At 39.6% G+C, this 14,425-nt stretch overlaps 1 protein-coding gene and 1 non-coding gene across 3 annotated transcripts; one reads left to right on the top strand and one right to left on the bottom strand.

The window, feature by feature from the left end:
* Nucleotides 1–6,495: 6,495 nt before the first annotated feature.
* LOC101307689 lies at nt 6,496–9,746 on the top strand. Its single transcript, XM_004297811.1, has 7 exons — nt 6,496–6,564; nt 7,193–7,260; nt 7,528–7,578; nt 8,243–8,337; nt 8,464–8,483; nt 8,722–8,835; nt 9,336–9,746. The coding sequence occupies exons 1-7, from the start codon at nt 6,496–6,498 to the stop codon at nt 9,744–9,746; spliced, it is 828 nt and encodes a 275-aa protein (XP_004297859.1).
* Nucleotides 9,747–10,389: 643 nt separating this feature from the next.
* Nucleotides 10,390–12,920, bottom strand: LOC101293184. Of its 2 annotated transcripts, none has more exons than XR_184412.1 (2): nt 12,750–12,920; nt 10,390–10,919 (listed from the first exon to the last, which is right to left on the bottom strand). It is a non-coding gene; the product is annotated as an uncharacterized LOC101293184 (transcript). The 2 variants fall into 2 exon arrangements; XR_184413.1 differs by lacking the exon at nt 12,750–12,920 and adding an exon at nt 11,376–11,514.
* Between the last annotated feature and the right edge of the window lie 1,505 nt (nt 12,921–14,425).

Below are 14,425 nucleotides of genomic sequence, written 5' to 3' on the forward strand. Positions count from 1 at the left end.
TTAGAGAAAACAGAGGCACCCGTCAACTGATCAAATAAATCATCGATCCGAGGCAACGGATATTTATTCTTCACTGTGACCTGATTCAACTTCCTATAATCAATGCATAGTCTCATGGTGCCGTCTTTCTTCTTAACAAACAACACCGGAGCACCCCATGGAGACATGCTAGGCCGAATAAAACCCTTATGTACCAACTTCTGCAATTGAGTCTTCAACTCTTTCAATTCCGCTGGAGCCATTTTGTAAGGTGCCTGAGAGATAGATATAGTTCCAGGAAGTAATTCTATAGAGAAGTCTATCTCCCTTGCAGGAGGCAAACCAGGCAACTCCTCAGGAAAAACATCCGGAAACTCCCTTACTACCGGAATATCTTCTAATCCCACAACTCCCATAATTGTATCCACGACATGAGCTAAATATGCCTGACAGCCTTTACTCAACAATTTCCTTGTAGCAACAGCGGAAATTATGCAACTAGAAATAACATCTCTTTCCCCTTGGAAAGCAACCTCAAAACCATCTGGACTTCGAAGCACCACTACTTTTTGAAAACAATCTACCATAGCTCTATATGCTTCCAAAAAGTCCATTCCCAAGATCACATCAAACTCCACTATATCTAAAGGAATTAAATCAGCCTCAAAATTAACTCCTTCCACTAAAACTTCACAACCACTAAATACCCAATTTATTCTCATCACCTCACCGGAGGGTAGAGACACATGCCACTCGCCTGGAAGAGACGATGATAGCACATTGGCATGGAGAGCGAATCTACTAGACATGAATGAATGCGTGGCTCCTGGATCAATTAAAGTAAAAGCAGGCTGACCGAAAATTAATAACGTACCAATGATGACATCTGGAGAAGTACGACCCTCCTGCTGGGTCATAGTATGTAGTCTAGCGCGAGTCATGGGACGTCTATGCTGACCACCACCCCGCTGAGAGCCACCTCTGACCGATGCACTGCCCTGGGCACCACTACTGGAGCCTCCAGCTGAAGACTGACCAACTGGCTGAGTAGGGGTGGGGGTGGTCCTCTGAGCCAACAATGGGCAATCTCTCCTGAAGTTGTCTTGACCACCACACTCAAAGCACCCAGAAAACTGCTGCTACCCATAAGAAAAAGTCTAGCTACCGGATGACCCACCATGGAAATTACCACCAGAACCATACTGCCCAGACTGCTGCCTACCCAAATGACTCCGAGAAGGTCTCCTGAAACATCCTCTAGTCCTGTTTCGAGCACCAGAGCTCGATCCCCCACTACTGCCACTACCAGCAGAAGACCCAGAAGCGGATGATGTAGCAGCCTTCTTAGATGGACCTTGACTAGGGCCACCGTAATCACGAGGCCGAACACCATATGTCCCCCTAAACTCAATGGCCATGGCTGCACCAACTGCATCCTCAAAAGTCGGGTAAATTACCCATGTCATCTTGTCCGCATACACTCCACCAAGTACCCCAATGAACATCTCAATCCTGGTCCTCTCATCAGAAACCAGATATGACACATGGTAGCTCAGGGAAGTGAATCTTTCCTGAAACTCTAAGATACCCTCATCGTCCCTCTTTGACATATGCAGGAAATCCGACTGAATTCTGCTGCGGTGGGCATGATTGAAATACTGCCCCAAGAAGAGAGTCTTAAACTACTCCCACGACATATTCAGCGCATCCTCAACATTCCTGTTGGCAAGTGACCACCAGTGATGTGCTGAATCATCCAGAAAAGTCACTGCTATCTTCACCTTTCTTTCTTCTGGCAGCTCAGTGCTCGCAAAAGCCTTTTCCATCTTATCCACCTAATTGTGAGCATCAAGAGGTCCCTTGGCACCCTTGAACTCTCTGGCTCCAGCATAAAAAACTTCTCTCCTTTTCACAGTAGGAGGGCGTGGAGCTCGATCCATGACATCCCTTAGCATATTTCCAATATCATCAACCAGTCCCCTGACCTCATTGCCCTCATCGGCATTGGTTGAAGTGGCCACACGGGGTTGCCGTGGGCGCCTAGGAGGCATAGTACCTGAGAAAGAAGAAATTTAGTAGTCCATAAACAAGACTAACACAACAATCACACATACCCAATAACACATAGCATCAAAAGCATAAAATGCCAATGAATCCGCCGCGGTCTGATCATCACTCTATAGACACTACGTGCTACTTAGGCAAATATGATAGTGACAAGGAAGCAGGAAAAGGAAACCTAAAGCTCTGATACCAACTGACACGACCCACCCCAAATTTCACCCTGAAACCCGAAGTCGTGCGGGGACCACCTCCAAGAAAAATTTACTGAAAAGATTGATAAAATCTCCCTTGAAAATGGACAACCCTAACTCGAAAATTCCAAATTACACTCTTAATACAACACGTCCAAACATCACATAATTAACCTTCAGAAATTCTAAACATAATATACAATAATCTCAAAGTATTCAGAGCTACTAGACACTAGCGGAAGCAAGAAAACACGAGTAGGTTAAACATGTAATCTACTGATGAAAACTGGCGGAAATCCGGGTGACTATGCCTCGCCTCCTACTAGATCCAACTCGAACTCTGCAGACTGGGCAATTTAAAACGAAGAGCCCAAGGGAAAACATGTGGAACAGTTAGAGTGAGTGGACAAAAACTAAATTAAATAAAAATATTTCTTTATGCTTTCCCAATTTAATTTCCAAATAAAATAATACTGCATGCAATCGCTCAAAAGCGCTCAACTCAAAAACTGACAACTTCACGACTAGCACCGGCTAGTCTCCAAAACTTAATAAAATACAGCCTCTCAGGCTAAATTATATATAAACATATATAAGTGTATGTATTTACACTCGTCAGACTCCTTGTATGAATTCTAAGAACAAATTAGAAAAATAGAAATTCATACAAGGCTACTACGCTTGCGTCTAACGCTCACGTCACACCATAATGGAATTGTACCTCAGTATGGCGGAAAAAGCACGAGTGTATATACGTGTGGACTCCCTATATGAAAACCTAAATAAACCAAATAAGAAAATAGTTTTCATATAGGGCTACTACGCTTGTGTCTAACACTCACGTCACACCATAATGGTATTTTACCTCATTATGGCAGATCAAACACGTATGGCTAGCTAGCATTTACATATACATACTATCATCATAAACATCCAATAAACATATCCACCGAAAATCTCATTTTCGGGATCTTTCCAAAGGAGGAAAATTGCCAAATATCCGAGAAATAAATAAATCTCATGAAAAGAAATAAATAATCAACATATAATTCATCGCATGCTTTTCAATTAAAATAGAGGTCCACTCACAAATTAGGCCTAAGCCTGATGACGCTCCGACGCTTCCTCTGCTCGGGCCTCCTCTCGTCCTGTTCCAAATATATAATTAATTTCCCACCAAAAATCCAATAATTAAACAAAATGGGCAAAATTAAACGTGAGCCTCCAACACACTCATCATTGCCCAAACCAAATTCGTCATTCTTAACTCAATACAGCTCAAACTTCGGCGAACATACCGGCAGCTGTAAAAACAACTTCCCACAGAATACGACTTAAATCCTACGGCCGGATTCTACATTAATTAACCGCCAAAAATACCAAACTTCGAAAATTCATAAACCTATCCAAAACTCATCCAAAAATTCCATAACTCACTTCAATAAACTCCCCTTAATATTCCTAATCTAAAAACATTAAAATCTCCCAAACAGCTCCGGTAGCGGCGGCCGGAGGCCGATTCCGGCGACCTCCAATTCCTATGAAATTTTAACAGCATCTTCCTCTCATCATGCTCTACAACTTTCCTAACTAGCACAAACCCAAAATCCAAGCCTAGCTATGTCAATCGAACAAAAACATCAAAAACGCCCTAGAGCTTCCACCTCAAATTGCTCCTTACCTGAAGCAAACCGGAGTGAGTCCTTTTAGGGCAAGGCAGCTGGGTTAGAGACCTACAAAACCGTACCAAGCTTGCCCGGATTGGTGGCCGGAGGAGGGATTTCCGACGAAAAGCTTCCCGGCGTTTCCGGTGCGTTTTCTCTTCTTCCGGCGGGCTAACGGCTCGGGGGCTAGGCCGGGGAGGGAGAGGAGGTGATGGGGGTCCGAACTGGGGTGGAGTGGTGGCTGGTGGCTGGCCGAACGGCGGCAGCTGGCAGCTGGAAGTTTCCGGCGAAGGGAGAGAGAGCACGGGAGGGAGAAGGAAGAGAAAAGAGAGAAGAAGAGAAAGAGAGGAAATGGGTTGGGCCTCTCCAACCGGTCCAACTCCACTAATATACCTAACTCCCACAAATAAAACACCCCGAAAAAAAATTACCTTTTACTAACTAAAATTTACCATTTTTACCGTCGCCATATTTTCCTCCTACGAATAATCCTCCGCCCATAATCGTCCCCGAAACCCCTCTAAGGACCAATTAAACTATTAACTCAATGACGGAGATGGTAAAATTCTTATTATAAACAAGCTAGTAAATAAGGTAAAAATATAAGAGTCGGGATGTGACAGGAGCAGTCGGCGTTTCCGGTGGTTTTCTTCTCTCCGGCGGCGCTACCAGCTCGGACACTAGGCCGGGAAGAGAGAAGAGGTGGCAGGGCTCCAAACTGGGCTGGAGCGGCGGCCGGTTGCTGGCCGGATGGCGGCAGGCGATGGTCGGAAGTCGGACGGAGAGATAAGCTCTGGGGGAGAGGGAGAGAGAAGAGAAAGAGGAGGAAAAAGAAGGAAGAAAAAAAATGGGCCACTCCTCTAACCCAGTCCAACACCTTAAACAAAACCCCAACTCCCAAAAATTAACACCTCAGAATAATACCCAAATAAAAATTACCTTTTACCAGCTAAAATTTACTATTTTTACCGTCGTCAAATTTTTCTCTTACGAATAGTTCCTCCGAAATAATCGTCCATCAAAACCCCTCTAGGGACTATTTAAACTATAAACTCATTGACAAAGACGGTAAAACTCTTATTATTACCAAGCTAGTAAATAAGTTAAGAATTTAAGGGTCGGGATGTGACAGTTTTCCTAATAAAATTGGACTCTGAATTGTATCATGAATCTCAAATTAGGGAACTTGAATTGCTTGGGTGCAAGCTGGGACTTTGCTTTCGGAATCAAACTGCTATTGTTTGATTTGGGTGCTTATGTGTTTGGAGTTGCTTGCTTATGCCGGTTGCTATGACATGAGGTAGGGAAAACAAACTTTTCTTTATAGCTTTGATTCTAGTTTCATGTGTATTTGGTGTGATTGTGTTGGAATGTCTTCTCTGCTATTTTTCCTTGATTGAAACTGTCAAGCATACATAGCTTGTCGAATAGAAATCTTGTTGAGTGTCATTGTTACTCTGATTCAAGGTAATATGTACCCTTGTCTTATATTTAATATTGAAATGATAGCCTTGAGTATTTTGGCTGGTATTCTTTGAAGAAGTTCACATTGGACAAGGTCCTTCTCGTTCCCAACTCTCTTCTTATTATGTTAGTTGCAGCCGTGGCTTGTATCTTGTTATACCATCTAAAGTGGTTTTATCTGTGTCTACTTTGTCTTATGTTACTGCTTTCTTGGCTTCTCCTTTGAGTCTATTACTTAGTTTAGTCCTGCTCTCTGTTAATGCTCATGAACTCACTGTACAAAGCTGCTCAAGTTAGTGTCTTTACCCATTGATATTTATATTCTTGAGGCCGATACAAATCTGATTCTTGCCCTGTTCTTTATAATTTAAAAGGAAGTTTTTATACATGGTTTTACTTGAACCAAAAATTCAAGGCTTTGCTTATTTTCACTGATATGACCTCTGTAAGGGAATAGATAAATGAGATAACTAGATTTCTTGCTCTTAGCTATTCTACTTGTTTGTTTTATTCTTGGTGCCCGCTACCCTATAATTTCTGAAATTAATCAAGTACGACTTTTGAAACTGAAGTATGTCTTCTCACAATTATCTGATTTGTAGCAAAAAGACGTCGTACATGTGTTATATACTTACCTATACATACGTTCTTGGTCTTTTGACCTCAAAGTGAAATTAGCTTTTGGCCTATTTCATGTCCAGGCTTACCTATCAAATGTTGGTGTTTAAAATATACCACTTTTACCTGGTTTTCGACCTATGATGCGGCTCCTTATTTAACGTATTTTGAAATAGTCTCATACTCATTACCTGGACTTCATAACCATAAGTACTGTACAGTTTCTATGTTATATATCTTAAGATGCAGCAAAGTGATTTATGCATCCTTTCAAAACCAAAGGTATATCTTGTGTACTTCTGGCCATATGAAACCATGAATTCCAAGTCAATTTGTACATGGTTGTACTTGAGTTTATTCCTACCACTTGATTGCAATTTGAAAGTGATCGTACCTCATTGTCATTATTCTTAGAAAGCTACTTTTGTTCATAGAATGATCCAATGCTTTGTATTATGAGTTGGAGTATGCGCTTATTACTAGCTCATTGTTCGTTGAGGTCTTCTCCATCAGTCATGGTCTTTGTTGTTGATTACTCCAACAGTTTGAAAACCCAAGTCTTTGCTGCTGGCTTTGAAATCCATGTATTGATGCTTATCTCATAACCAGTTTGCTATTGAAAGTTGATTCCTCTGTTATGCCTGTTCAAATTTACTTGGAAATAAGCTCCCATTCTTTGATAATTTCCTCTTGTCATCTGTGAGTTTATGAACTCAAGTTCTCTACCTCATTGTCATTAGTTCTAAACTCGTGTACCTATTGCTTTGATCTTCACCTAAAGATCTGCTCTGTTCAGATTCCTTTCTATTGAAAGAACAGAGGTCCATGTTACAGTACTATTTCTGGGCAGTGTCATATGATATTCTGAAAAGGGATTTCAAGTTTGTTTCTGAAATCCTTGTTTGATCAGTTGGTTTGGAAAATGAAACTTCCTGGAAAGAAATGATTGTATTTCAAATTTTCTGTTCGGTTAGGCCCGGTGAATTATGTGAGTGGGGATTGTGCCTCCCTTGGGTTGTTTAACCCTAAACCTGATCAGGGTACCGCATGTGCGGGGTTTGCTCGGTGGTATAGCTGGGCGATGGGCTCTAACCGGCATCTTAAGGATTTGTTGAAATTCGAGTGAAAGAAAGTTCTATGAGCTTCATGAGTTTTTCTCATCAACACCTTTGTTGGTTCATGATTATTCTTATTTGTTGACCTGGTTGTCAGGTTATCCTTATGATTAGCTTTCTTCTACCTCGTATGTGTATATTGACTGCTGATGCTTGTTATACTTGGTAAAGTGTGATATCTGAAATTCCAATGTTATGTTTGAGTCGAGTTCATTTATTCTACTTCCAGACTTCTGATTTTCTCTCTCTCACTAGTGTAGCAGCAATTATTGGGGTTAATCTCATTTCATTGGTTATATCTCTTAAGCTTCATGTATGTTCCTACCTTTCATTTCCAAGTGCATATTGAATTAGAGTCTTTGTTATAAAGATTATTTTGGTCGTACCTACTGAGCTTGTGAAGCTCATTTCTTATATTCTTATTGTTTTCAGGGAGTCTATTAGTGGACAAGATAATGATATTCTGGAGTTTCTTAAGCTTAAGTATGTTTGTTTCTTACTTTGGGTTGGTGTTGCTGCTATGGTGTTGTTGGATGTGTTATGTTTAAAGGATTGGAATAGTTGTCAAGCTCTTAAGCAATAACCTGGTATGGTTATGATACAAAATGTGATGTTTCTTCTAAAAAGTATCTTCCATGTTTGTACAAAATGTAAAGTTGTATTCAGCCTTCCTCTTATCAGATTTAATTATTGCTGTGTACTTTTAAAAGGATTCTACATTTATCCATTGCTTCTGTACAGTTTTACAATCTTTGGAAAAGAGTGTAGTTTTATTTCATGGGATGTTTATTGCTCAAGTTCATGCTTAATGTTGTTATTAGAGTGATTCTTCAGGCAAATATTTTGAATCAGTTGGTTTTAACAAAATGGTTATTCCTTCAAAGTTTTAGTGACTATTTTCGGGTTTTTATAAAAGTTCCTCATTCCAAAAGTTTGTTTTAAAAAGAAATAATAATAATTTCACCGATCTTTCTTTCGATTTATTCCATCACATTAGTCATACCTTGAGGTCAGGGTGTGGCAGGGAGTGTGATGTTTAGTGGTAGTAGACAGTCAACCTTTTCGCTGGGCTTTTGATTTGAATAAAGTTTTGAACTTGGTTGTAAAGGAGGGTTTTAGTTAATGATTCTAATTGCTTGAGATGCAGGGATGCACTTGATGCATTGGGGTTGGTTCGTTACTGCTACAGGCGCATGCTTATGACTCATGTTAATCTCATTGAGAAGCTTCTCAACTACAACAGTAAGTTTTAACTCTTTTTCTAGCTGTCTTTCTCCTGCACATACACGCATAGAGTTCCCACAGGTGTAATCTGTCCTGAGTGTGGCTGATTTGTTTATTGGAACTGAGATTGAATCTTTGTTACAGCTTTGGAGAAGTCAGATTTAGTGTCCTGAGTAATACTTATGGGATACTCATCAGAATTGGGAGTTGGCTTGAGTTTTTATCGAAATGTGACGTTTCTTGTTAGATTGGATGATTCTCTTACTCATGTGTTGTTTTGTTGAATGCAAATATGGCTTTATTTTGTTGGATTTTTATTTCTTTTTATCAATTGGGATATAAATTTTAGCTTTTTAAAACTTCAATTGAGTTTCATATTAGCTTCTACTTGTTGAAATGTAGAAGGAACAAAGTGAAAATCTAGAAGCAATAACAAGGTCTATTGTATGGGTACATGCTTATGAAACAAAGAAGAAGAAGGGCTCAGATGAAGTAGTTGAGGATCATGAAATAGTGGTTAGTATACTCTTCTTGTCGTGTTTGCAGATATCATGTCAATTTATCAAAGTTGCATGAGATTAACATTAGTCTTTTTTAGAAACAAGTGAAATAATATCATGCAGAGGAACAACCTTCACAACCTTGTTCTTTAAAACACAATGTTGTAGCAAAAGTTCTAGGTCCGGATCCACGAGGAAGGGTAAGAGGGTTAGGATTTGGAGAAGTTCCTTCAAGGGTAGAATATCAAACTACTGTTGGAAACAAAGTTGCTAAATTAGAGAATGCTTTGTCCGCTCAAGCACAAGAGATGCTTTCTCAATCGCAAGAGATTGAACGATTAAAAGAAGTGTTTAACACTCTTTTAGCTCGATCAGAGAAAGAAGGGGATAACTATGTAAGTTAGTTAGAATTATTAACTTTTGGCAGATAACTCAACTAGGTTACTGATTTCCTGAACTTTAAAATGACAGGGTAGTACCAGTGTTCAGCATTCTGCTAATAAGGTTGCACAATAGAAAGAGAATGCGAATCAAAGTGTAACCCAAAGCAAGCAAAACAGTCCAAGTGTTCAGAGATCTGAAATTCGAAGTCCAAAGAGAAAGCAGAGTAACCAAAGAAAAACTTCACGTCTTCAACACTCTACTGATCATGGGATGCAAAGTAAAGACAAGGAAGGTACAAGGGCCAAAAGTACAAAGGATGATCAAAATAGAATTGAATTGTTAAGTTGGTTTGAGATGAGCAAAGGTGTTGTTGCAATTGCAAAACTTGATTCCAAAGATCCAAATGCTATGGTTCATCATATGCCCTTTGGTCCTGAATGCTGGAAAGTTTGGGTGCTTGATGTTTTTGATGATATAGCTTTATATCGACCAACCAGGGAGTTTGGAACACTGAGCGAGGCTACAGGAAGTACAATTGCCTAGCCTATCCAATACATCAGACAAATTTAATCTATTAACAAGATATAGCAGGTAACATACTCTTAACATATACTTCTTGCAATATTTGTTTTCAGTATTGTACTCTATTCATTCATTAAATTAAACTCAGTATATATTCATCGAGATTCTATGTTTTGGTTTGTTCTTGTAGATAGTGCAACCACTCAATTTGCTTATAAATTAATTACTTTGGCGTAGTTGTAGATTTGATAGGTTATATGAGGACTGCCACATTCTTGTCAGCTGGATACCTAAACTCAATTTTACATGTGCTAGGAGACCATAACTCATCATATTTGGAGATCTAAACTGAACTCATATTTTCTTTTTTCTTGAGTATTGCCTTATATATGTACGCAATTATTTGGATTCTTATGATTCTTAGATCAACCAATGTGTAATATGTATATTTTCAAACTTGTTTCTAGCAGGTAATGTGAAGTTTTGAGGTGAATGAAGATTAATGCTTATGTTGCTACTGGTGGGACATTTTGCAGTTGGATAATGGAGTTTGAAAGCTTCCAAGTACTATGAATTGTAATGTTATTTTTTGATGGAATTTTTAGGGGCATATATGCAGTTGTTATGTGTTGAGATACATAATGAATATCCAAATTGTTCAGATATGAATGTGTATATATATATATATGATGTTAGTTCACCTTTGCTAGCTTTAAATTAGATTGTTGTTCTTGTATAAGGTTTTGAAGTTAGTTATTGTTAACTCTGATTTGAGTAGCCAATGGAATGTAGTACCATGAATTTGGAATATGATCAGTAAATCATATATAATTGTGGAAACAATAAATGCAAAAAGCAACATGCAGAGCAAATAGGTTATTACGGCATACTTGTGCGCCGTAAATGTCTTTAAACTAATACTCTTTTACGGCACGCTAGAGCGCCGTGAAAACATTCTAATCCAAGTCTTTGACAGCATTCTTTTGGATCATATACGGCGCACAAATATGCTCATTTGGATGTTATAACGTTGGAGGGAACATGTCACACCCCGGTCCCGGCGTCAGTGGGTTTTAAGCACCGGACGCCGATCCTGAAGCGTGAACGAGTGTTACAAAGCGGAATAAAACAAAAACACTGTCTTCTAGGCTCGTCGGCTACCCTTTCCCGGCTCGATCAAATCTAAGTACTTCTCTGCAAAAAATATTAGAGATGGGTGGGTGAGCATAACCACGCGCTCAGTGAGTAGACCAATGTAATATGCCCGCAAAGCCATGTCATTTTACATACGCTACAAAATACGTATATCGTATACACATCACTTCAAGCAATTCATCACATCGCACAATCCCTTTTTATTGGATATCCTTCAATTTAGTGATCCCCATGGGAACTTAATGACCTTCAAGTCCAATACCTCCATGTGTCACATCCTTACTTCGGCATAACCAATCAAGAAGTTCACATGTTTTATGACCAGTCAAACAATGGATCCAACACAAAATAATATATAAAACTCCATATATTTCGCAAATCGACATGCTTCACTATAAAAATAGAGAGATATTTTGTAAATAGATCAAAATCATGCTTTTTGAATATTTGATAACAAACAAGAATATTTAAAACATATTACACAAATCCACTCACCTCGTCAATACGAATCCCTACCAAAAACGTCGAGTAAACTGAGCCTCCTAAAACAAGCCATCTAGAATCACCGTTGGATCTAGCTCAAACCTCTAGGGAAGAAAGAGGACATCGAGACGAACTCGTAGCACTTCACGGATTCGAAATCAGAGTTACAGATCAAAAGTTATGATCCGCTAAAGTTTAGTCACAAAATTCTAGAGAGAGAAAATTTAGGAGAGAGAGAGAGAATCTCTCGAAAAAACTACAGAATGAGAGAAGAAATGGTGCTGCTCCTCTCTATATATAGCTTCACAATTGACACGTGTCAACAAATGATTGGTCTATTTGTTGTCACGTGTCAAACCCACACAATACCTCTCCACTTGATGACACATGGGAGGTGACTAATTGCAGATGATGACATCATCAGCCCACATGGGTGACGTCATCGTCAGCTGTTATCTTTTTAAAATGCCACGTGTCAGCTTCTTGGCCAATTCGAGTTCAACACGTCATCGTCTCTATCTTCTTCCGAGAAACTTCGAAAAATCGTTAAAAATAGCTCGGAAGTCTGAAAAATTCACCGAAAAATACGACGAACTCGTGGCAACATCTAGTTTCTAATTCTAAGAAGAAAAATGAATTTTGAGAAATTTCAAAAATTCGGAATGTTACAATCTACCCTCCTAACAAGAATTTCGTCCCCGAAATTCAACACACCTCCAAAAACTCCAAAAACACTTATGGTTCTACGCTAAGATGCTAGAATCCTAATCTACCACAGATCCTGGGGTTCTAATCCCTAGTTTGCTCTGATACCATTCTCACACCCCAGTCCCGGCGTCGGTGGGTTTTAAGCACCGAACGCCGACTCGAGGCGTGAACGAGTGTTACAAAGCGGAATAAAACAAAAAACACTATCTTCTAGGCTCGTCGGCTACCCTTTCCCGGCTCGATCAAATCTAAGTACTTCTCTGCAAAAAATATTAGAGATGGGTGGGTGAGCATAACCACGCGCTCAGTGAGTAGACCAATGTAATATGCCCGCAAAGCCATGTCATTTTACACACGCTACAAAATACGTATATCGTATACACATCACTTCAAGCAATTCATCACATCGCACAATCCTTTCTTATTGGATATCCTTCAATTTAGTGATCCCCATGGGAACCTAATGACCTTCAAGTCCTATACCTCCATGTGTCACATCGTTACTTCGGCATAACCAATCAAGAAGTTCACATGTTTCATGACTAGTCAAACAATGGATCCAACACAAAATAATATATAAAAATGGAGAGATATTTCGTAAATAGATCAAAATCATGCTTTTCGAATATTTTGATAACAAATAAGAATATTTAAAACATATTACACAAATCCACTCACCTCGTCAATACAAATCCCCACCAAGAACGTCGATTGTAAACCGAGCCTCCTAAAACGAGCCATCTAGAATCACTATTGGATCTAGCTCAAACCTCTAGGATAGAAAGAGGACATCGAGACGAACCCGTAGCACTTCACAGATTCGAAATCGGAGTTACAGATCAATAGTTATGATCCGCCGAAGTTTAGTCGCAAAATTCTAGAGAGAAAATTTAGGGGAGAGAGAGAGAGAGAATCTCTACGGAAAAACTACAGAATGAGAGAAGAAATAGTGCTGCTCCTCTCTATATATAGCTTCACAATTGACACTTGTCAACAAATGATTGGTCCATTTGTTGTCACGTGTCAAACCCACACAATACCTTTCCACTTGACGACATATGGGAGGTGACTAATTGCAAATGATGACATCATCAGCCCACATGGGTGACGTTATCGTCAGCTGTTTTCTTTTCAAAATGCCACGTGTTAGCTTATTGGCCAATCCGAGTTCGACACGTCATCGTCTCTATCTTCTTCCGAGAAACTTTGAAAAATTCACCGAAAAATACGGCGAACTCGTGGCGACATCTAGTTTCTAATTCTAAGAAGAAAAATGAATTTTGAGAAATTTCAAAAATTCGGAATGTTACAGATCAGTTTTACAGCGTGTATTTATCTATTTTTATGGCTCGCATTGGCGCGCCGTTAATGTAATGCGTCTTTTACGGCGTGCATTGCTGGCCGTAAAAGCCTGTTTTTGGCGTAGTGGAAGACATAGTTGATAGGTTTTAGCTTACGGTGTCGGCATCACTTGTCCAAGGACCTATCTCTTTGTTAATGCTGGATTGCATCTTTCCATTGTTCTTACTACGCTATCTAACAAAGACATAGTTGATAGGTTTTAGCTTGCGGTGTCGGCATCACTTGCCCAATGACTTATCTCTTTGTTAATGCTGGATCGCATCTTTCCATTTGGCTAATCAACTAAGTTGATATCCATCAATAAAGGGTGGTTCGATAGTAGACTCATTATCCCACGTTCTCATGTACACTAGTGTAATACTTGTAGAGATCTCTATATAGATTGGATTTGACATTGAGGCGTCCCCCAACGATAATCACAATTCAGACTTCATGAGACCGATTTGAGTATCACTGATCAATGGATCACGTTGTGCCAAGCTCGCTTTCTTCCTAGTGCGAGAAAGTATCGAACCTAAGGGCCTCCTTCCTTTTTAGGGAGCCACACGGCCTTCTGACACCAATTTTGCCACCATATGGTGTCAGCCTATCACCATCTATGGTGATGGCATCAAGACCAACTCCTTTTGGTCGTGCTTGATAGGACATCAATCCTTGCAGACATATTTGTAGCATGTGATCTCATCACTTTAAAACTTTAAGCATTTGGGATTAAGATGAGATTTAGTGGGAACAAACCACGACAATTCATGACGTTCCACTTGAACACTTGTGTTCTTATCTCCCCCTAACGGTGGGAATATTGTCTCACCAAAATGAATCCTACGGAGCTCAAGGATTGCAATTTCGTGTCAATCCTCGTACACAGTCACGAGTTGTCACACCCTGACCTTAGAGTATGACTAAAGTGGTGGATTTTTGAAAATAGAAAATCTGTGGAATTTTTTTTTTTTTTTTCTGGAATTTAGAAAATATGAATCTGCATCCTTTTG

Source organism: Fragaria vesca, linkage group LG4, assembly GCF_000184155.1.
Source record: "Fragaria vesca subsp. vesca linkage group LG4, FraVesHawaii_1.0, whole genome shotgun sequence".
Taxonomy (NCBI): Eukaryota; Viridiplantae; Streptophyta; class Magnoliopsida; order Rosales; family Rosaceae; genus Fragaria; species Fragaria vesca.

Excerpts from the sequence above, each read along its gene's own strand:
- LOC101307689 (XM_004297811.1), top strand. The coding sequence starts at position 6,496 with ATGGTCTTTGTTGTTGATTACTCCAACAGTTTGAAAACCCAAGTCTTT. Across the intron at positions 6,565-7,192 it reads CTGCTGGCTTTGAAATCCAT|GTTATCCTTATGATTAGCTT; the intron begins GTATTGATGCTT and ends CCTGGTTGTCAG. Across the intron at positions 7,261-7,527 it reads GCTGATGCTTGTTATACTTG|GGAGTCTATTAGTGGACAAG; the intron begins GTAAAGTGTGAT and ends TATTGTTTTCAG.